At 41.9% G+C, this 24,293-nt stretch overlaps 1 protein-coding gene across 1 annotated transcript; it reads left to right on the top strand.

The window, feature by feature from the left end:
• Nucleotides 1-13,155: 13,155 nt before the first annotated feature.
• MMGT1 (membrane magnesium transporter 1) lies at nt 13,156-24,221 on the top strand. Its single transcript, XM_060138360.1, has 4 exons — nt 13,156-13,289; nt 17,079-17,131; nt 19,468-19,571; nt 21,177-24,221. The coding sequence occupies exons 1-4, from the start codon at nt 13,211-13,213 to the stop codon at nt 21,334-21,336; spliced, it is 396 nt and encodes a 131-aa protein (XP_059994343.1). The 5' UTR covers nt 13,156-13,210; the 3' UTR covers nt 21,337-24,221.
• Nucleotides 24,222-24,293: the final 72 nt, after the last annotated feature.

Raw genomic sequence — 24,293 nt, forward strand, 5'->3', positions numbered from 1 at the left:
TCCAAAACTAAAAATGTTTTTAAATGAGCTCATTTTACCCCTACCGATATATAGTCTTTCTCAATTCTTTCATACCATTGATGATACTAGCTATCAATCCAATTCCTATCATTCTGCCTAAAAGTCATGACTCTCAAACGTTTTGGCCACATTACGGCCATATAACCTCTTTGCTAAGGCAAACAACATCCAGGCAACTCCCAGCTGTCCCAGTGTGGATTCACTCCCATTAACCAGCTCATTAAGTTCTGTGAGGATGGTGAGCTAAAAAAAAAAAAAAAAAAAAGTGCTGGAATGGTGCTTAAGTCCGAATTCTATCCCTGTTGGGTCAGGAGCTGTGCCAGTGACTGAGCCCAGTCTCTCCTCTTAGTACCTGGGTCTGCCTGTCCCTTCCCAACCTCATGGCTGCCCGTCCCCTATACCCTGCCTCCAGCCTAACCTCACTGCCCTGTGTGAACAGGGCTGGGCTGTGTAGAGACAAGAAACCCAAGTGAGGATCCTTCCCAGTCTCCCCACTGCCCCCCCGCCCCAGACCTATCTCTGTCACACCAGAAGACCTAGCAAAGAAGTATCCCCGCTTCTTCAGGCCTAACCACCCAACCCAAGGCTGTTTTGCCCCGGCACAAAACCATTTTTCATTCTCCTAGTGTTTGGAGCTCAAGAAAAAACCAAAACAAAACGAAAGTCACAGATTGCTTGCCTGGCGGGAGTTAACAAACGTCTCCAAGCTCCAGACTCTACCTCTGTTTACTGGCCCCAGCGATTTAGTATCCCCACTCTCACCCTTTCCCCAGCAACCTCGTTAGAGCAGAGTTCCAGGAGGAATCTTGAGAGGCCGATAATTTTATCAGGCAGGCCAACTCCATGAGCCCTTGGCTCCCCTCAGAATGTACTTCTTTCTCAACCCAACAGTGCCCTGTGTGCCTCTCGCCCTCCAGTTTCTCCTCTCACTACTGCTGCCCCCTGCCAAGCCTTGTCATGTGCTTTCTGGAGTACCCTCCACTAGGAACAAACTGCCCAGCCCTCTCAGTTGCTGCACGGATGCCCTCTCCATCTCCTCCTTTTCCCGGTACCTGAATCTTGCTCAGGACATCACAAGCTCTGCCGCTGTTTCAAGTGGAGGCTGCTTATTTCCTCACCACTCCACTGTCCTACACACCCACACACACACACTCACGCTCACGCCCTGTATCAGGTGGCCTGAAGGAGGAGCGGGAACTCCGCTCACTCCCCATTGATTGTTGTTCCAGGCTCCTTACTGCTCCACCCTGCCTCGAAGCGCTAACACCCTCTCCTTTCCCGGTCTTCTAACGACTTCCTGGTCTCTCTTGCACTTTCACCAAGCACTTGGGTATATGCTTCACAGCTTCCTCTCCCCTCCCCCCCACCGCCCCGCACCTACACACCTCAGCCCCGCCTTCGATGCTCGTACAGGTAAGTCACACGGAGTTCGAGACTTGCCTCCTTTTTTACTGGGAAAATCAAGATCCTCAGGAAAACAGTCCTCACCGTCCTCACCGTCCTCAGCCTGCGGTCTCCCTTCAATATACCAACAGTGCCCACGCGTTCCTCCTGCCCTCCAGCCTCAGTGCTAGCGCTGTTCCCTCCTCCCTTATGAAACGTAAGCCCCAGTCTACGCTCCGCATCCCGCCACCTCCTTCCTGCCTCTTCTAGGACCTACTCCAACTGTCATCTCCCTCCACCATCTTCAGCGGCTCCTTCTCCACCCCCTTCCTGTTCTCTAAAACCGCCTTCAGGTCTCTTTTAAGAAACAGCACCCCGCCCGCGCCCCTCCAGTCCACACGCCCCTCTTCTACCGCACCATTTCTCTCCTCCCATTTCTCTCCTCCCGTTCAGACCGAGCTTCTCAAAAGAGTCGTCTGCACTGCCGCCTGTTTTGGTATGGCATGCTTTTGACATTTTTTAGTGGTTGAAAAGTAAAATCGAAAGAAGACTGTTTTCTGACACGTGAAAATCCTGTGCGATTCATATCGCAGTGTCCACCAGTAAAAGTTGACTGGACACAGCTATGCCCATTTGTTCACTGATTGTCTGTGGTAGCTTTGGGACTACAAGGCAGAGTGAGTGGTTGCAAAGGAGACTGTGTATTAATCTCCAAAATTTACAAGCAGCTCATGCAGCTCAATATCAAGAAAACATAAAACCCAATCCAAAAATGGGCAGAAGACCTAAATAGACATTTCTCCAAAGAAGATATACAGATTGCCAACAAACATATGAAAGGATGCTCAACATCACTAATCATTAGAGAAATGCAAATCAAAACTACAATGAGGTATCATCTCACACCAGTCAGAATGGCCATCATCAAAAAATCTAGAAACAATAAATGCTGGAGAGGGTGTGGAGAAAAAGGAACACTCTTGCACTGTTGGTGGGAACGTAAATTGATACAGCCACTATGGAGAGCAGTATGGAGGTTCCTTAAAAAAAACTAAAAATAGAGCTACCATTCGACCCAGCAATCCCACTACTGGGCATATACCCTGAGAAAACCATAATTCAAAAAGAGTCATGGACCACAATGTTCATTGCAGCTCTATTTACAATAGCCAGGACATGGAAGTAACCTAAGTGTCCATCCACAGATGAATGGATAAAGAAGATGTGGCACATATATACAATGGAATATTACTCAGCCATAAAAAGACAGGAAATTGAGTTATTTGTAGTGAGGTGGGTGGACCTAGAGTCTGTCATACAGAGTGAAGTCAGTCAGAAAGAGAAAAACAAATGCCGTATGCTAACACATATATATGGAATAAAAAAAAATGGTTCTGATGAACCTAGGGGCAGGACAAGAATAAAGACACAGACATAGAGAATGGAATTTAGGACACGGGGAGGGGGAAGGGTAAGCTGGGATGAAGTGAGTGAGTGGCATGGACATATCTACACTACCAAATGTAAAATAGACAGCTAGTGGGAAGCAGCCACATAGCACGGGGAGATCAGCTCGGTTCTTTGTGACCACCTAGAGGGGCGGGATAGGGAGGGTGGGAGGGAGACGCAAGAGAGAGGAGATATGGGGATATATGTATATGTATAGCTGATTCACTATAAAGCAAAAACTAACACACCATTGTAAAGCAATTATACTCCAATAAAGATGTTAAAAAAAAAGAAAATATGAGGGGAAAAAAAAAGAGAGAGAGAGAGACTGTATAGCCTGCAAAGCCTCCAGTATTTCCTGCCTGGTCCTTTACAGGAAAGGTTTGCTGACCTTTGCCTCGGCCTCTGCCAATCATTACTCTACACTTTTACCAGAGGGATCTTTCTGAAGCACAAGTCTGATTATATATATCACAGCCCTGCTCCAAACCCTCCACTGACCCCATGGCCTTCAGTTCTGGCTCCTTAGCTTGGCACATGGAGCTCCACACATCCTGACTCCAGACTGTTTCTTCACCATATATCCTGTGTTTCTCCCCCAAATATATTGTGCTTCAGCCTTTCTGAACTCCTTGTAGTTTCCTGAAAGCTTCATGTGCTCTCATGTGTCTATGTACCTTGCCATGTTCTTCCTCTGCTTGAAGAGTCCTTCAACGCATTCCTCACCTAACTAGCTTCTCATCTGACAAAACTCAGTTTAAAGGTCACCAAGATTTCCAGGATACCCTCAGGCTGAGTTAGGGGCTCCTTTTATGGGTTTCCAGAGCCCCGCCCTCTCCCCAGGCAAATCTCTCTCTTAGCCCTCCTGAAATATTATGTTTGATTGAAATGTTTCTGATGCCACAGGTCATGGGTATCTTGAGGGCAGGAACCAGGCGTTACTTATTTCTTTACTGACAGCCTCTAGCCGAAGGCCTAACCAAAACAGGTACTCAATACAACATATCTGAGCATCAGTGAATGTCTCTTCAATTTCACTGAGTACCAAGGAAATCTCCATGTTTGTAGATGACATTAAATTCCCCTAGGTACCTAGGTTCAGTTCAAGGATAAAAGAAAGAGGACTTTACTGTACTGGGTACATAGTAAGTGCTCAGGAAGGACTTAATAATTGAAAAGTGTACATAAGTTTAGGCCAGCGTTTGCTGCAGTCCTTGGTTCTTTGGAGGTGCGTGATAAACATTGAATTAATTAATTCATATGTTGGGGGAAAGGCTGAAAAAGCTAAGTTGAGGCCGTATTGTGGAAGGTCTTAATGCCGCAAATCATTTTAACTCATTCATTTCCCTGCTCAAAACCTCTCCAGTATTAATTTGGCAACAGAAAGGGGGATAAATGAAATGCAGAGTGATGGGCGATGGGGGAGGCCAGTTAAGAGGTTGGAAAGGTAGTCTTGCTGAAAAGCAGTGAGGCCTTAATTTTTGGGATGCAGTAGGAATGGAAACGGGAGGCTGGGTGAGAAAGCCAACATGGAGGGTGGTAGGATAACCTGTTTTAGCAGCTGATTTGGTGAGTGGATGGGGAGCGCTTGAGGAAGAAGGATTGAAAGATGACTCCAAGGTTTTGAACCTGGACAACTGGAAAGCATAAGACTACTAATAGCATTAAAATGGGAGTCAGAAGGTAGAGCTCAGCTCTGGACAGGTTGGATTTAAGGGACTGGTGGGATATCCAAGTGGAGGTATCGAAATGGGTGATTAAAAGCTGGGGTCTGGAGTTCAGGAGTGAAGTCAGGACCAGTGACAGAAATTGGAGCTATGTGCACAATATTGAAGCGTGGGAGTCATGTGTTCTCCAAAGAAGAGGGAGTAGAAAGAGAGCCAGTACTAGGACAGTAGTATAGGGAAAGCCTATATTCAAAGAGTAGAAGGAAGAATAGAAGGTCACACATATCAGTTAGAACTCAACATAATTATGCTGGAGTTTTCAGTTTATTTCCTGAACATACCAGCCCAATGTGCTAAAAAAGCAAATAAGATTTTTGGTGTCATTTTCAGTGTCAAGGCTATTTGAAATGAATACTCGTATTAACCTCAGACAAGTAACCTAGGATACTTTATGCAGATGTACTAATGAAACCCCATGAGAAATATTAGTGGATCTGGAAACAGTCCAGAGAATAGCAATTAAAATAATCAGGGCTTCCCTGGTGGCGCAGTGGTTGAGAGTCCGCCTGCCGATGCAGGGGACACGGCTTCGTGCCCCGGTCCGGGAAGATCCCACGTGCCGCAGAGCGGCTGGGCCCGTGAGCCATGGCCGCTGAGCCGGCGCGTCTGGAGCCTGTGCTCCCCAACAGGAGAGGCCACGACAGGGAGAGGCCCGCGTACCGCAAAAAAAAAACAACAAAAAAAACAGAGGGGTGGAGCAACTGATGTTTTAGGAAAGACTAAAGGGATACAGAGCCTGTTCAGCCTGGAAAAATAGCTAGAAGAGTCAACAGGAGCATCAACAACAATAACAATGGCTAAAATTTATTGAGTGCTCCCTGTGTGTGAGATTATTGTAAACAACTTGTAGGCATCATCTCACTCGATTCTGACAACAATCTTAACAGGTAAGTACTATTATTATTCCCACTTTACAGATGAGGAAACTGAGGCACAGTGAAGTTAAGTAACTTGTCCAATCTGCCACAGGTAGTAAAGGAGAAGCCAGGATTTCAACCCAATCTGATTCTAGGGGGAGTGGCCAAGATGGCAGAGTAGGAAGACCCTGAGCTCACTCCTCCCATGGGCACACCAAAATTACAGTTATTTGTGGAGCAACTATTGATGAGAAAGACCAGAAGACTAGCAGAAAAGATTTTCTACAACTAAAGATATAAAGACGGAACCCCCATGAGACAGGTAGGAGGAACAGAGACCCAGTATACTCAAGACCTGTACTCCTGGGTGGGCAACCCACAAACAGAAGGATAATTACAATTGCAGAGGTTCTCCCCAAGGAGCAATGGGTCTGAGCCACACATCAGGCTCCCCAGCCCGGGGGTCCTGCACCAGGAAGAGAAGCTCTCAGAATGTTTGGCTTTGAAGGCCAGCAGGCTTACTTTTGGCAGAGCCAGAGGGCTATGCGAAACGGAGACTCCACTCTTAAACGGCACACACAAAATCTCACACACTCCGGCACCCAGGGCAGAAGCAGTAATGTGAAATGAGCCTGGGTCAGACCCGCCTGCTGATTTTGGAGAGTCTCCCGGAGAGGCGGGAGGCAACTGCAGCTCACCCTGGGGACACAGACACTGGCGACAGCCATTTTTGGGAGCTCGTTCTACCACGTGGACACTGGTGCTATCAAGTGCCATTTCGGAATTCTCCTTCTAGCTTATTAGTGCAGGGACCTGGCCCTGCCCCTGCTCACCAGCTTGTTGGCACCAGTACTGGGACACCTCAGGCCAAGCAACTGGCTGAGAGGAGATATAGACCCACTCACCAGCAGGCCTGCTGCCTTAAGAACCCCTGAGCCCACAGCTGCCCCGGGACCCAGCCCTGTTCACCAGAGGGCTCAGGAGCTGGCCTTGCACACCAGTGCACTGGCACCATCCCTGGGACGCCCAGGGCCCTGCTCCCAGAGACCCTGGGACCTGGCTGCACCTACCAGTGGACTGGCAGTAGCCCTGGGATCAACTTCACCCACCAGTGGGTGGGCACCAATCCTGGGATTCCCCAGGGCCCTGGCCCCACCCACCAGGCTGACACAGTCCTCAGGACCTGGCCCTGTACACCAGCAGGCCAACACCAGCTCTGGGACACTCTGGGCCCCTTAGCCAGTGGCCTGGGATCTGGTCCCACCCACCCGTGGGCTGACACCAGCTTTGGGACTTCCAAGGCCCTGCAGCCAGATATCCGAGGAATTGGCTCTGCCCAACCAGCAAGCTGGCAGTAGCCCTGGGATCCTCTGGGCCCTAGCCCTTCCCAGCAGCAGGCCAACACAAGCTGTGAGACGCCTTGGACTGCTCAGCTAGCCACCCCGGGTTTTGGCCCAACTCATCAGCGGGCCAGTGCCAGCTTTGGGACACCTTGGACACCACAGCCAACCTTGTCAGGAGCCAGCCCCACCCACCAGCAGGCCAACAGCAGATCTGGGAGCCTCGGCCCTCCAACCACCCAACCCAGAACCTGGTTCTGCCCACCAGTGGGCCAGCACTAGCCCTGGGACCCACTGGGGCTCTCAAGCCAGCAACCTTGTGACCTGACCACACCCACCAGTAGCCTGCAGTCTCTGCACAAGTCAGGACCTGGCAACCAATCAGACTGGGGGCCAGCCGTGCCTACCAGACTACCAACCACAATAGAAGGACCCACACATCTCACATAGGGGGCACCCCTAGAGCATATAGCTCTGGTGACCAGAGGGGAGTGTGCTGCTGGGACGCATAGGATATCTCCTACAAATGGCCACTTATGCAAGGTCAGGAAATGTAACCAACTTACCAGATACATAAAAATAAATACAGCAAATTAGGTAAAATGAGGTGACAAAGAAACATGTTCCAAACAAAGGAACAAGATAAAACCTCAGAAGAACTAAGTGAAGTGGAGATAGGCCATCTACCCAATAAAGAGTTCAAGGTAATGATTGTAAATATATTCAAAGAATTTGCGAGAAGATTGGATGAACAGAGTGAGAAGTTAGAAGTTTTTAACAGAGTTAGAAAATATAAAGACCTAAACAGAGATGAAGAATACAATAATTGACATTAAAAATACACTAGAAGGAATCAACAGTAAATTAGATGATACTGAGGAACGGATCAGCGAGCTGGAAGACAGAGTAGTGGAAATCACTGAAGCTCAGCATATAAAATAAAAAAGAATAAAAAGCAATGAGGACAGGGACTTCCCTGGTGGTCCAGTGGTAAAGAATCTGCCTTACAATGCAGGGGTCACGGGTTCGATCCCTGGTCAGGGAACTAAGATCCCACATGCTGCGGGGCAACTAACCCCCATGCCACAACTACTGAGCTTGTGGGCCTCAACTAGAGAGCCCACATGCTGCAAACTCCAGAGCCCACGCACTCTGGAACCTGCACACCACAACTAGAGAGAAGCCCGTGTGCCGCAACAAAGAGCCCGCACACCTCAGCGAAAGATCCTGCATGCCTCAACGAAGATCCCTCGTGCCGCAACTAAGACCCAACGCAGCCAAAAAAAAAAAAAATCTTAAAAAAAAGCAATGAGAACAGCTTAAGAGACCTCTGGAACAACATCAAGCTACTAACATTCACATTAAAGGGGTCCCAGAAGGAGAAGAGAGAGCGAAAGGGACTGAGAACATATTTGAAGATATAATAGCTGATAACTCCCCTGACCTGGGAAAGGAAACAGACAACCAAGTCCAGAAAGCACAGAGAATCCCAAAAAGGAACCCAAAGAGGACCACACCAAGATATACTGTAATTAAAATGGCAAAAATTGTACATAAAGGGAGACTATTAGAAGCAACAAGGGAAAAGCAACGTTACGTACAAAGGAACTCCCATAAGGTTATCATCTCACTTTTCAGCAGAAACTCTACAGGCCAGAAGGGAGTGGAATGATATATTTAAAGTGATGAAAGGGAAGAACCTACAACCAAGAATACTCTACCCAGCAAGGCTTTCATTCAGATTTGATGGAGAGATCAAAAGTTTTACACACAAACAAAAGCTAAAAAAGTTCAGCACCGGACTTCCCTGGTGGTGCAGTGGTTAAGAATCCGCCTGCCAATGCAGGGGACACGGGTTCAATCCCTGGTCTGGGAAGATCCCACATGCTGCGCAGCAACTAAGCCCATGCGCCATAACTACTGAGCCTGCGCTCTAGAGCCCGCAAGCCACAACTACTGAGCCTGCGTGCCACAACTACTGAAGCCCTCGCGCCTAGAGCCCGTGCTCCGCAACAAGAGAAGCCATCGCAATGAGAAGCCAGTGCACTACAACGAAGAGTAGCTCCCACTCGCCGCAACTAGAGAAAGCCCACGTGCAGCAATGAAGACCCAAGGCAGCCAAAAATAAATAAATAAATAAATAATAATTTTCGTCTCTCAAACCTCTAAAAAAAAAAAAAGTGTTCAGCACCACTAAACCAGCTTTACAACAAATGCTAAAGGAACTTCTTGAGGTAGAAAAGAAAAGGCCACAACTAGAAACATGAATATTATGAAAGGAAAAATATCATTAGTAAAGGCAAAAACACATTAAAGTAGTAAATCAACCATGTATAAAGCTAGTAGGAAAGTTGAAAGACAAAAGTTATAAAATTATCTATATTTGCAATAATTAGTTAAGGGATACAGAAAACCAAAAGATGTAAAATATGATATCAAAACAGTAAATATGGGGGGAGGGGAGTAAAAAATGCAGGGTTGTTAAAATGTGTTTGAACTTAAGAGATCAGAAGCCTAAAATAATCACATATATAGATTAAGAGGTACAAACTTCCAGTTGCAAAAATAAATGAGTCATGTATATGAAATGTACAGTGTGGGGAATCTAGTCAATAACTATGTAAAATCTTTGAATGGTGACATCATAACTAGACTTACCATGGTGATCCTTTTGAAATTTATAGAAATGCCAAATCACTATGTTGTATAACAGGAACTAACATAGTGTTGTAGGTCAATTATACTTCAAAACAAACAAACAAGGTCATAGAAAAAGAGATCAGATTTGTGGTTACCAGAGATGGGGGCTAGGGGGAGGGGGAATTGGATGAAGGTGGTCAAATGGTACAAACTTTCACTTATAAAAGATAAATACGTACTAGGGATGTGATGTACAACATGATAAATATAATTAACACTGCTAGGTGTTATATATGAAAGCTGTTGAGAGTATCCTAAGAGTTCTCATCATAAGAAAAAATTTTTTTCTATTTCTTTAATTTTGCGTCTACATGAGATGATAGATGTTCACTAAACTTACCGTGGTCATCATTTCATGACGTATGGAAGTCAAATCATTACACTGTACACCTTAAACTTATACAGTGCTGTATGTCAGTTATATCTCAATAAAACTGGAAGAAAAAAAAATAATAAAATAAAAAATAAACCCAATCTGATTCTTGAGCATATGTTCTTAACCACAGTAGTATATACCTTCCAGCAAAATAATCTTAAAGATATGAATCAAGTAACCAGTCTTTTAACTAAGATTCAAAACTCAAAATACCAACACACCACTTAATGTTTTAAGAGGAAGACACATTGCTTTGTTGTTTGAATTTCTTAGACTAAGCAGAAGAATAAAAAAATATATATATATATATAAACACTAGTTTATATAGTAGTAAACCTCTAGAATTTGTGATCCAGGGGGGTTGTAATAAATAGCTTGAAGAAAGGTTTAGCATCTACAATAGATATATGGCTCCTATAGATACCTATAATAGTCAGGAATATATTTCTAGGGAAGGTGGGTTTTTGAACTAAGTAGGAAAGGACAGAGCGTGCTAGGTAGAGGGAGAATCTGCTTGGGAAATGGGTACATGGATGTGGTGTATGAAGTTACTCCTCCAGTTGGGTGGCATGTAACAAAGTTAATTAACTTGAAGACAATTCTGGGATTGCAGTGCTTTCTCTATTCAACCAACTATCCTGGGGAAACAGTGATGAGCCTTCATAAACAACATCTCCATCTCCATAGGAAACGCTTTAGAGATGGTTATCCCCACCTTTAATAACATCCACATCATTTATCCACTGTGCATGTGGACGACGGCTGTTTCTTTGGGAAAACTAAAGGCACTTCTTGGGTCACCCAGGAATTTAAATGCTCTTTCTCATGAAGTTTGACTTTTGTTCTAAGAGCTCGTGAAAACACTGCTGCCATTAGCTGTAACTTGCACCTTTGGGATTAACTCTAACGTAGAGAACACTGCATGAGTGGACCCAAGGTACTTAGTAACTGTGACTTAGTAAATTCCTTAGTAATTGTGACTATGAATATCTTGGCCTCCTTTCAGGGTGGAATCTATAGATGAAACAAAATCCTACCTCATGAATATGAGTTAACCATTTATTTCTAGAAAATGTAAAACTAGGTAGCTTGCACTCAGTATGTATTGGTGGCTTATACAAATACCAGATTCCTTTCTGGCTCTCTCTTTTTTCTATAACCTCATCTTTTTAAAAGAAAATCACCAGATCTCAGCTCCTTTAAGAAACCTCCTAATCATTTTCTGCTTCAGATAAATTAACAGAAGTAATTTAATAGGGTACCTGAAAAAACTAATTTCAATTTGACTATTATCAAAGCCAAAACAAAGTTTTAAGATTTTTTTTGGATCACCTATGTTTTCAACCTTGTCACCTCCCAGCGGTGGAGAAGGAAGCACTTTCCTGTTAAGTGCAGAGAGATTATTTCCTGGTTCGTCCTGATTGTGAGGTCTATAAATAGGGCTACATTTGTAAGGAATACAATATACTGCACTTGACATTGATCAAGTACCGTGTCAACTCTCGGCTTAGAGGTGAAGAAATTGGAGAGGGCCCAGAGAAAAATAATGACTATAATTAAAGGTTTGGAAAATGGGATCCAGGACAAAAACTATATAGGTAAAGTTGAGGAAATCTGATGACTCTTGGATGCCTTCTTTATTTTCTCAACGTTTTCAGCTTTGAGGAAGCTCAAGTATATCGGAAAATGCTTATCATCAATCAAAGTGCTACCAAAATCTAAGGGTGTGTACAAGTCCACAGGGATTTTTGAATCCACTTCAAAAATAATGGACGGACTCTCTATAGAGATTCTTTCAAAGGAGGATACATCCCTCTCTACTTCTTTCCCATAATTCATTCATTCATTCAGCAAACACTGAATGCCTATCATGTGACAGGCAACGTTCTAAGTATAGACAGAAATCTGTCTTCTTGGAACTTACATTCCTGGAGGAAGAGAGCTGGTAAACAATAGTAACACAACAAACATAAAAAATAGGTAAATTATAGAGTATGTTAGAAGGTGATATAAAAATAGAGCAGGTGAGGGAGATCAGGAATGGAAAGAATGCAAATTTAAAAGGGTGGAGAGGATACGTGTCTAGTAGCCAGTAAGAGTGAGCAAATTGATGCAGCTAAAACGAATTCTGGCAGGGCTAAGGGCAAAGGATGGTGGTCACACTTTGCATTTACCTTGTGATATGCAGTTTACAACATTGTGCCAACCAGTCAGGAGGCACTGGAGGAGTTGGTGGAGTTTGGAAAAAGGGGTGAATTCTGTTTTGGCCATAGTAAGTGTTAAAGGCCACAGGATAGAAATAAATGATCAGCAGGGAGTTGGAAATGCAGGTCTGGAGCGCAGGAAAGACATTTGAGATAGAGATGTCGACTTGGAATCACTAATATTGACGATGGCTGAAAGCAGTGGGTATGAATAGGTGAGCTGGCCAAAGGAGAATAGAGTGGAAAGAGGTCAATGTAAAATGTCTATAGTGTAGTGGATGAAGACAAAGAAAAAAATCGAGAAAGGAGAGTATATTTTATCCTGATCAGAGAGACAGAAGATGGATGGGCCTTTGTTGTTAGCATCACTTTATTCCTCTCCTTTCATTTCTCCCTAGTGTAAACTGGTTCTCTTCGTGACGAAAACACTCCCGCCGCGCTACACCCTTTTGGGCGTGAATCTTTCTCATAGACCTTTTGAAGGTAAGGAGAAGGGAACTAACTTTTACTGAGTGTCCCCCGCGTGCGACGTGTTTGCGGCTCCAAATGCCGGGTGGTTTTCCTCTACACCCCACCCGCCCCCTCGCTTTCACACCCTTGCCTCCTTCCGCGGTTCCCAGTAGTCTGAAGTACAGGAAAGGTCCACAGAAAACAAAGGGCACAGCTTGAGGGAAAAACAAAACAAACAAACAAAAATTCCCAGCCCCGGGGTAGGGAGCCAGCACTGACCGCCTCTAACCACCACCTGCAGTGCCCAGGGTCTCTCTGCCCCGCCCGGAACTCTCCACAGGCCCCACCCCCTGCCCCGCGGCCCGCGTTCATTTGCTGGCGCCCTTCCACTCCACTTCCCCATTGATCCGCTTGCGCCTCTTCTTTTACGCCGTCCGCTCAGCTCCGCCCCTCGCAAAGCGGCAGCGCGGCGGAGGCCCTGCCCCTCGGTACTCGCGGACTGTTTTCCGTGTCGCTTCCCCTTCTTCCCGGCATCCCCGTTTCCGCTTTCTCACGGCTCTTTGGTTTTCCCACCTCTCAGCCGCTTCGCGCCCAGGGGTTCACTGACGTCATCTCTCTGCGCTGCGCGGACACCCGCCGGTGGAGGAAGGAATAGCTCCGCCGCCCTTCGCTTCTTTTGTTGGGCTGCTACTCCTCCGGAGTCATGGCGCCGTCGCTGTGGAAGGGGCTGGTGGGCATCGGCCTCTTTGCCCTAGCCCACGCGGCCTTTTCCGCCGCGCAGCGTAAGTGCCTGAGGGACGGCGATCGCTTCCGTGCGGGACTCCGGGGGCGGCGTGTGGGCGCACCCTTGAGGGAGTGTAGGACCGCGTGTCCCGGGAACGGTCATTTGAGACCTTAGAGTTTGGGGTGGCTGTGAGAAGCAGTGCGGGGCTCCCCGGTGGAAGGCTTGGAGTCTGAGTTTGAGAAGAGTGGGGCACCTGGGGTTGCAGCAGGGTTGGAAGTGGGTGTTGGGGAGAGGGCTCAGTACGGGACCGGTGGGCTGCAGGGTAGGCAGAGAGGGGATCTATCCGGGAATCCGGGACAAGTGATGTCAGATCCAGCGTGGGGCTGGCAAAGTTTCAGATCGAGGACCTCGGATGCTCATGGTCCCATGACAACTAGGTGGACAACGTCTTGGGCACTCCTGGGTTGTCCAGGCGGACTGACAAGTTAAATGACCATTTGCCTCAGGGAGGCACTGTGATCCGGGGCAAAGAGCACTGGACTGAGGGGCTGGTTCTTAAAAACTTGCTTTACCGCTAAATCTGTGACCTTGGGCACACCATGCCCCTTCTCTGAGGCTTCACTGAGGTGGATTTTAATTCTTGCACTTTCTATGTCAGAGAGTGATTGGGAAGTTTAAATGAAAAAAAAACAAAAGTGCTTTATCACACATATACAATTGTATTGTCAAGAGGAAACTTGGAGTCCAGCAGAGGATGCAGTGCAGTGAGACAGCTGATCTGTTTTGAGGTCTACCTTCTCTCCGAGACCAGGAGTTAGCAAACTCTGGCATGTGGGCCAAATGCAGCCTCCCTCCTGTTTTTGCCATGAGCTAAGAATGTTTTTAGATTTTTAATTTGTTGGGGGAAAAAAGCAAAAGAATATAATTTTATGATCCATGACAATTATATAAAATCCAAGTTTCAGTGTCCATCAGTGAAGTTTTATTGGCACACACCCACGCCCATTCGTTTAGGTATTGTCTGGCTGCTTTCTAAGGGCAAAGTTGAGTAGTTACAATGGAGATAGTAAGGCCTGCAAAGGCTAAAATATTTATTATCTGGCCCTTTACAGGAAAAGTTTGCTGAGCTCTTTCCTAACCTATAGAGCCCATAAGGGCAGGGACAATGTGTATTTTGTTCATTGCTGTAATGTCAGTGCCCAGCACAATGTTCCCAACTAGGTACTCAATAAATTTGTTGAATGAAGGAAAGAAATTCAGAGTTGAACTTTATTCCATTACTTGCTACATTACTTTCCATCTTCAGGAATAAAGTAGCAAATGAAATGTGAATTCCTCAAAGCTCCAATTGTTTTCAAGATAAAACGTTTCGTTCTATTTATTGTACATAATTAAATGATCCAATTATTAAAATTACTCTTTACATACAGGTATTATGACAACATTTGTCTGGCAGAAATTCAGCTTTATTTTTTTTTAATTTATTTTGAAATTTTAGATTTACAGAAAGGTTGCGAAGATAGTACGGAGAGTTACTGTATACCCCTCACTCAGTTTCCCCCATTGGTAACACCTTACATTACTATGTTATAATGTAACAACTAGGAAACTGACATTGGTATACTACTATTAAGTAAAGTCTAGCTTTTATTTGGATTTCACCAGTTTTCCCATTAATGTCTTCTTTCTATTCCAGGAATCAATCCAGGATATCATATTACATTTAGTTGTCATGTTTCCTCAGGCTCCTCTTTCTGTGACAGTTTCTCCAAAGCTCCAATCTTGAATGACAACAATAATAATAGCTAACATTTATTAAGTGCTTACCATGTGCCAGGCACTGAACTAAGCATTTTACGTGTATTATGTAATTCAATACTACCAAAAATCCTGGAAGGTAGATATGATTGTTATTATCGTCTTTGAAAGATGAAGAAATTGAGACATACTGCTAGGAAACTTGTGCAAAATTACAGAGATGATAAATGGTGGGGCTGGGTTTCAAAGACAAGCAGTTGGATTCTAGAGCCTGTGTGCTACACTGCTTGGTAAAATTCAGTCTTGAGTAATTGCTTGAAATTGCGCTGTGCTTAGGTGCTAGAAGGTGCAGTGATGTCCTGAGGGAGTTCAAAGTCAAGTGGAGAAAGAAGTGCATCAAGCAACAATCACCATAAAGTAATATAGATGCTATGCTAAAAGTATGTAAAAATACATGGAGATGGGAGTAGTCATTTTTCAGGGGGTGGGGGGAAGGGGTTAAGAAAGGTACCTAGAGTCTGGCTGATCAAGTGTGGTCTTTAGCCCAGCATCTTGGAAATCATCTGGGAGCTGGTCAGAAATGCAGAAATTCAGACACCGCCACCCCAGATCTATGGAATCAAATCTGCTTTTTAATAAGATCCCCAGGTGATTTGTATGTACATTCATTTTAGAATAGCTTCCCTAGAGGAGATTAGGATACAGTGGTACTGCGTCATTTTCTACAATAGACTTTAGCTGTAAAATCTTACTGTCCTAGAGCAAGGAGATAGATGACTGAAGTCCAACCCCTTCATTTTACAGATGAGGAAATGCCCTGCTAAAGCTGGAGTTAGAGTCAGATTAGGCTTCATGCAAAGAAGAAAGGTAGCTGGGAATTGAACAGGCAGTAGGAAGTTAGCCAAAACCTATTTGGGTATTGGTTTGATTTTTCTTTTACACCTGTCCTTATGATGAAACCTGTGAGATAAAGCTTCAGAAATGTCTCTAAACACATTCTCTTTTAAGAGTCAGTGCATGCTCACTCACAATAATTTGAGATTTTAAGCATGTTATTAAGTAGGGATTGTGCAAGATTCCTCTAGAATTAGGATTTTGTGTTTTTATGTGAGGTGAGCATGCCTTGTGGCATTTGTCACTGCAGTGGGACCTCTTTATAATCCTCATGTTGGAAAGAGACCAATATTTACCTTTGAGGCTAATTGTGTCCTGTCAGATTGTGGCAGCAGGTAGCACCCTGGGGTGCTGTGCCATGCTGGTCTTTGCCGTGACGAACTTTGTTATGGCAGAGCTTCTATCCTGTGTCTCATTTGATCCTCATATTCCCAATTTACAGTTGCAGAAATTTAGGCAGTGAAAAGATAGATACTATATTTTTTTGATTCTCAGGCACATTCCACCTCCCACTCCTACATTTTAACACTCTGAAATTGAGATACATGTTACAATCCACGAGAGTGTCTTACATTGAATGAGATTACGATAAATTGAAGAGCTGGTATTATGATCTCGGCTTTTCAGCTTCCAAATCCTGATCCTTTTCCTTCATACCTTGCTGCCTCCTGAGGCTAAGGCAGTAGCAGAATTATAGTTAAATAATATAAGCAGCAATTGATGTCCCGGAATTTCTCCTATTCCAACACCCCCCAGCATATTGTCTCAGGAAAAACATTTCCATAACAATATTACTTTGTCCATATTATGTGATGGTGGTGCTATTTCAGAGTTGAGATTTTTTGTAGACTTAATTTTTAAATAATTGTGATTTCTTTGACCAGTTAGTGAAAGAATTTCAGAGAATTCTAGTTTTCCTGTAGTAATGAAAGAAAAATTATGTTTAGGTATTTCTTCCTCATATTTGCTCACTTTTCACTCTTCTCCTGTTTTATAAGGTGACAAAGCAGGTCATGATGGGAATAAAGTAGTTCAAGATCAGACTGACTGCCTTAGAAGATAGAGGTTTTTGAGGAATCCGAGATTAGCATTACTTTTTGTAGCACATGTCAGTTGCTTCTTTGGTATATAGATTTGCTTGCATTTTAAGAAAAATGGGCTACAGTTTCTTTAATGGTATGCTTCTGGTTTATAGATCGTTCTTATATGCGATTAACAGAAAAAGAAGATGAATCACTGCCAATAGATGTAAGTTGGTCATTTATATTCCATTAAAATATATATAACCGAATCACTTTGCCATATACCTAAAACTAACACGATATTGTAAATCAACTATACTTCAATAAAAAATATATATGTATATATATTTTAAAAATCAGCCACATAGCTTAACATATATTTTAAATTTGTTTTGGTTTTTTATTCTCTTAATTTTCCAGAGATGAAATAGCATATCTGTTATCTACATTTTGTCACTCATTATAAAACCCAAAGATTTGGAAACAAAAGATTTCTGTTTGGTTTCTAGAACTTAGTTTATTTTTTTGGCCATGCCGCGCAGCTTGCAGGATCTCAGTTCCCTGACCAGGGGTCCAACCCGGGCCCCCTGCAGGGGAAGTGTGGAGTCCTAACCACTGGACAGCCAGGGAACTCCCTAGAACTTAGTTTATAATAGTCTTTCTAGAAGTTGCTCTGTCTGTAGTCTGAGATGGACTTAAGTTGATTATTTGACTTTATTTTTTTTTTAGAAAATTCCTTTTATACATAAAGTTTAAAAACAAGTAAAACTAACAAAACATTGTTTAGGGACAGATACATAGGTGGTAAAACTAAAGAAAAATAGGAAGTGCTTTTTTTTAAAGCTGAAATAATATGTGAACTTCACTCACAGTTTTTTATCTTTATTGGATTTTTGTTTTGTTTTTTTGCCTGCGCCGTGTGGCTTGCGGGATCTTAGTTCCCTGACCAGGGATTGAACCCGTACCCCCTGCAGCGGAAGCATAGAGTCCTAGCCACTGGACTGCCGGGGAATTTCCCCTCCCCCCTTTTAAAAATCTTTATTAGATTTTAAAGAACAAAAGTAGTAAGTTCTTTGTAATAGAATCAACCAGTAAGTGTCAAAAGTAAAACTGACCCCATACAATTAAAAAAAAAAAAAAACTGACCCCGTTGCTCACAATTCTACCTCTACTCCCAACAGTTTGGAGTATATCAGTAGTTTAGTTTTCTTCTATGCATAAACAACATTATCTTTGTGTATGTATAGTTTTACGTAATCAAAACACAGAGTGTTTCTTTTAAAAAAGTTATGTGTATATATGTATACTTTCATAACTAGCTTTTTATTACTTAACAATTTATCTTGACGTATTTTCATGACAACTCATAGATTTACCACATCCTTGTTAATGATGCCTATGATTGCATTGTATGAAATGGGTCTTGGTACACTGGTGGTGGGGATGTAAACCAGTATAACAGATGACATTAGATTTTAGTTTAGAAAGAGTAATAGCTTGTGGCTAATTTTGACTTTAATTGTCATAATTAAAGACATGGTGGATGTGGCTATTAACTCATTCTCCCATCACCTTTGTTTTGTGGTAGATGCGTGCACACACACACACATATACACACTCATTTATATCTGTTTAAAATAACTTTCTTGTGTTTACAAATGGGAAAATTTGAAAAATACAGAAAATCACAATCAAGAAAATAAAATATGCCTGTAATCCCATGTTGGTTAATATCAAACATTGCAAGTTTTTGCTTGCAGAACCTCTTTGGAAAGCAGTTTCGTATTACCTAATAAAGTTGAATTTGTGTATACTCTACACCAGTGGTTGCACTCCCGTGTGCCAGGAGACATACACAGAGATATCCATCCTGATGTTGTAGAAGTCACAGACAGGAAACAGCCCACATAGCCATCAACAGTAGAATGTATAAATTGTGGGATTTTCGTGTAATGAAATACAATGAAAATGAATGGACTACAACTATGTACTTCAACAGGGAGGAATCTCACCAAAAAAAAAAGCTCAAATGGGCAAAAGTAAGCAGTGTATGTATTAGAGGTACATACAGAGCTGGTAAAATTATAAATAAAAGCAAGGAACTGATTAATAAACAATTGGGGACAATAGTTAACTGGGAGGGAGGGTGAAGGATATAATTGGAGAGGGGTACCTGGGCCTTGAAAGGTACTGGTAATGTTCTATTCCTTAAGCTAGGTGGTGGCTGAGGGGTGTTCTTTTTATACTCTGTGATATTTAACAATAATACATTAAAACATTCATAGTTGCTCTTAGAAGCTGGTAATAGTTGATAACTGAGTTCTGAATGGCTTGGTACCTGTTTTTGCTATTTGCGCAAAACCCAGAAGTATCTTTGCAGCCGATTCACAGAACTTATAGAAGATACTGTTTTGTCTGAGTCCAAATCATTTAAAGTGAGACTCCTTGATAAGATCTAGAAGAAATACCTGTTAAGAGGCTAGAAAGAGATGGAGAGAAAATTGTAAATTTTTATAATAATATTTGTATGTTGTTTAGTAATTTCAATCTTTATACTCACAGATAGTTCTTCAGACACTTCTGGCCTTTGCAGTTACCTGTTATGGTATAGTTCATATTGCAGGGGAGTTTAAAGACATGGATGCCACTTCAGAACTAAAAAATAAGTAAGTCTTTTTCTTTTCATAGGCATTTAATTTCATGGGGGTTTTGCTTCATTTACATAATTTAAAATCTATGTTTTTTATGGTACATAAAAGTCGGTTTTGTTTTTACATTTCGATTATGCAGTTTGTATGAGTAACGAGGTAAAAAAATTGAGGCAGTGTTTGATGTGACAGGAAAAATGGAAGTTGAATGACAGATTATTGACATTAGAATAAGATGTTATGTTATGGTTTCTTAAATTACTTGTTGGCTGGTTGGATAGATAGGTGGATGGAAATAGATATATAGGAAGATATTCCCTCAGGAATTTTTTCCTTCTTTCTTCCCCACCCGCCTTGCTTCCCCCTCTCCTTCCTCCCTCCCTTCCCTCCCTTCCCTTTTCCTCTTCTTATCCTCTTGACCCAGCTTAATCTTTGGAAGATTAAGAGGTTTTCTGTTTCCTCTATCACTTGAACCTAGTCTGTGACATAAACTCTGCTCTTAGGCCCTTTTCTATCCTTGGACTAAAGTATATTTGTTATTCTGCTTTCTTTTTTTCTCCTATACTACTTCTAAGCTATTTTCATGAGCTTTGCTTGCTTTTCTTTTCTGTATTTCTGAATTGCATAAAATCATCCTTTAGCTTTATTCAATTCCGTCTCTGGACTTTACCCACCTTCTTGATCCTAGAAATTTTAACACAGTATTTCCTTAGAAGAATTCACAATAAACATTTATGTGTTAGAGGAAATTCATCCTCTTTTTACTTTTACTTTTTAATTTACATTTTAAATAGTCACATCTCAGGCTTCCCATTTTATGTTGGGGTATGCTTGGATTTTCAGGCGGGCTGACTTTGAGATTTGAGTTTTTATCAAAAGAAAAGTTCTCTTTCCTTCCAGGAAATTAATATTTAAAAACAAACCAATACCAAAAGCCATACACTTAGGTGTTTGTGAACTTTTTTTTAGACTGCATGTATCTCACTGGAAAGATGAAAGGATACTCCACTATCACTACCCACTACAGTTCTTACAAAGAGTCTACCAAGAATCACAGGCAAGGGGCTTAGAAAGAAAGAAGTAAAACAGAATGGCATTAAGTAGGTGGTAGCAAAATACATGAATTTAGTAGGTGGTAGCAAAATATACGAGTTTGGACAACAGCAGGTACAGAAGGGCCAAAAGGAATTTTCCGTTGTACTTGATTCTTGGAAGACAGATCTGTACAATTATCAGATGGCTTGAATAGTGAGGGCCAGGTGAGAATAATCAAAGTTATAATCTATGTACTGTTTTTTTTTAAGGACTATTTGGCATGGGCTAGTGTTAGATTTATAGAGGTGATTAAAGTTGAGCGATTATTTGTGTTTTCATAGGCATCTTGGAAGGAATGCCTGAATTAAAAAATTTGAGGGTTTTATGTTGCATTTCCGGGTTTCTTATTTTCCTTGTACAGGAAGAAAGTGAGATACAGTATGTTTACCAATTATAGTCTGATTTTATGGATTTAAACTTAGTTAAAACTATAATCCATAGCAAATTCATAATTTATTAGAAGCCTGCTTATTTTCAAATAAGCTTTTATAAAGGTTTATCTAAAATTGATGCTTTTTTTCTTTTAAGGACATTTGACACATTAAGGAATCACCCATCATTTTATGTATTTAATCATCGCGGTCGAGTACTGTTCCGGCCTTCGGATACAACAAATTCTTCAAACCAAGATGCATTGTCCTCTAACACATCATTGAAGTTACGAAAACTTGAATCACTGCGTCGTTAAGATTTTTACAAATTATAATAACAGAATAGGACAGGACACAGAGCTGGAATATTGGAGTTTGGGGTACAAAACACTCCCCCCCATCAGTATTTATATTGATCTTTCAGACCTAATTAAGAAAGTCTATGACCCTTGTTTATACACTGTTAATCAAATCATTAATGCAATATAAGTTATCTGTGAAATGAGTCTTTGATCTTTCATAGAGAGAGAATTCTTTTTTCATCTAAAACAAATTCACATGTTTTGTAAAAGTCACTGTTTTGAACACATTTCTTTGAAAAATGATGGTTTTGTAATTATTTATTTTCTTAGATTTCTTTTCTTTTGCACTACAGTTTTTAGGATCCTTTTGGAGATAGTGTGACTACTGCATTTTGCAGCGTGAATGATAGTAAAATGGTCTTAAGTTCTTAACAACAAATGGACTTCTCTAAAGAGACCAAAATGGTGACTTATCAGTTTTTCTTATGCCCCCTAAAAAGTGGCTCTGCTTCAGCAGATACTTGCCAGTTTTTAATTTACCCATTACTTCTCACCCTACCCCGCTCCCATATACCTCCTAAAATCAGTCTTGTTTCATCCCTTCTCTGGGGTTCTGTGTGCAGCAAGCAATTTTTGTGTCAGAAATCCTTTGTCGTAACAGATATACTTAACGAACTCAGCTTGCTGTAAAGCTACTTGTGTTCTCTTCATTTATTGGTAAAAAATGTCCCGAATTGATCATGTAGTGTAAGAATAGTTGAAGATAGACCAAAAAGACCATCCATGAATTAATTATCCTGCCTGTGTAGAATAATAGTAATCACTGAGGAAAACTGATTACTTGTCATTAGCCAGTTTAACTTATTCAAAATCTGTTATTTTATTGCATACTAATGAATTACTAAAAATAAAGGAAACCTCATTAAAGGTAGACTTCAACAGAATTGGGCCAAATATGTTTTAAATATTTGGAACTCATGTCTTTAAAAATAATTAAGGTCATTGAAGAAATTGTTTCATAGCTTCTGATTTGTTTTCCATCTTCATTGTATGTTGCTGAAGGTGAGGATGAGAGTACAGAGAAGAATTTTTTTAGAAACAATAATTTCAGTTTTAGGGGAATTTGGCTAGCTCTTTGATCTGCAGGAAGCTTAACATTTCTACATTTCTTCGTAGAAAACATTGCTTTTGTTGAATCATACAGGTATGGAAACATTGCTTTTGTTGAATTGTATAGGTATAAAGGGAATAACTGTATGCAGATTTGAAAAGGAAATGTGCTTTAGGCAAGAGTCATGAGATGTCCTTATCCTTGAAGGCATTTTTTCCTATTAGTAATGAACCTCAGCTCTTCTCTTCTGCCTGGTAACACAGCCTGAAGTACAAGATTATTTTGTCATCGGGTTTTTATTCATTGTTTAATTTTGTTTTGCCAACCCAATCTGTCTGTGGAACACTGACTCTGCTCTCTAAGGAGAACAAAGTTAGAAATCTGTTGAAAACCTAAAATAATTTAGAAATGAGTTTAAAATGTGAAGTCAGGGGTTAAAGTGGTTGTATTTAAATCAGAACAGTGTATGAGAAACAAGCTCCTTACATCAGGCCTGTGTACCGTTTCCTCAGGTATGACTTGATTCGCAAGAGCGTCTTATTTTCTTCTCTTTGGGGGCCTGTCTTCCTTTCCTAATATGTTTTAATAATAACTTTACTGAGATATAATTCACATACCTTACCATTCACCCATTTAAAGGGTACAATTCACTGGTGTAATATATTCATGAAGTTGTGCAACCATGATCGCAGTGAATTTGAGAACATTGCCATCAGCCCAGAAAGAAACCCTGTGCCCTTTAGCGGTTACCTGTCTTTTTCCCCCAATGCCTCCCAGCCACTAATCTACTTTCTGTCTCTGTAGATGTGTCTATTCTGGTCACTTAATATGAATGGATTCCTGCAGTATCTGGGCTTTCATGACTGGCTTCCCAAATATGGTTTTGTTCTATGTGGAGTGAGAACTTCTCTTGAGAACTGATTGCTGTAAAAGGAAGTGGTTTGTAAAAATCAGTAGATGTAAGGAGGGAGGGTCACATACCTAACAGGTTTCTCAGTCCGTCTTATGCTGAATAGTTTTTTCTCAGAACCAAGCATTCATGATATGTTACTACTTATAATATTTTTGTCTAGTCTCTAGAATGGGTATTGATATGGATAGCCCAGTCAGGAAAGTCCTGCTAAATATGATGCCAAATAACGTGGCAAATAATTGACATAGCAGTCTTCAGTTGTGTCTAATTTTGCTAGGAGCTTGTATACCTCTGATCAGGTGAGCTTCCCAAATTTTTTCTTTAATTTCCTCCAATGAATTTATGCTGTCTTTTAAAAGTAGGTACCATAGGATTTGGGTGATTTGGGTGCTTCATAACAGCGCTAAATGGATTAAGTTCAGAATTCTATTTATACTACTATGAGGCAGTACTAAGGTAGCCAAAAATGTAGTCATGCGAGCTAGTTAAGCCTGCAGTTGACTGTGATTTCAGTGACATTCAGAAGTGTGTACTGTTGAAGGCTCTCTAGAATATCGGAAGACTTAATGACCAGGGAACCAGCCAAATGCTATGGCCCTAGTGGGCCAGCTGCAGAAAATGCAGATTGGTGAATTAGAGACTGTGATGCTCTGTAACTCCCTAATGATTGTTTTCTAAGCATTGTGGCTTATTTTTGAGTGGCATGACAGCATCCCCCTGGTTGTATGTGGCCTGTTTCCATGATGTACTGAGTAGTGTTGTTTGTTGTGAGCATCGATGCCTGTAACACCAAGCTAAACACAGTCTTTTGGATATGTTTCCTCTCTTTAAATGACCTTGCCCTGTCCAATAAATAAATGATTGTCTCACCCTGTTTTTGGTAGTGGTTTTTTTTTGTTTTGTTTTGTTTGTTTGTTTGTTCGTTTTACTTTTAATCTCATTTTCTTC

Source organism: Lagenorhynchus albirostris, chromosome X, assembly GCF_949774975.1.
Source record: "Lagenorhynchus albirostris chromosome X, mLagAlb1.1, whole genome shotgun sequence".
NCBI lineage: Eukaryota > Metazoa > Chordata > Mammalia > Artiodactyla > Delphinidae > Lagenorhynchus > Lagenorhynchus albirostris.

What these genes read in the sequence shown, in the direction of transcription:
- MMGT1 (XM_060138360.1), top strand. Translation starts at nt 13,211, where the DNA reads ATGGCGCCGTCGCTGTGGAAGGGGCTGGTGGGCATCGGCCTCTTTGCC. An exon ending in ATGAATCACTGCCAATAGAT is followed by an intron (nt 17,132 to 19,467) that starts GTAAGTTGGTCA and finishes TTATACTCACAG; the next exon opens with ATAGTTCTTCAGACACTTCT. An exon ending in ACTTCAGAACTAAAAAATAA is followed by an intron (nt 19,572 to 21,176) that starts GTAAGTCTTTTT and finishes TTTTCTTTTAAG; the next exon opens with GACATTTGACACATTAAGGA.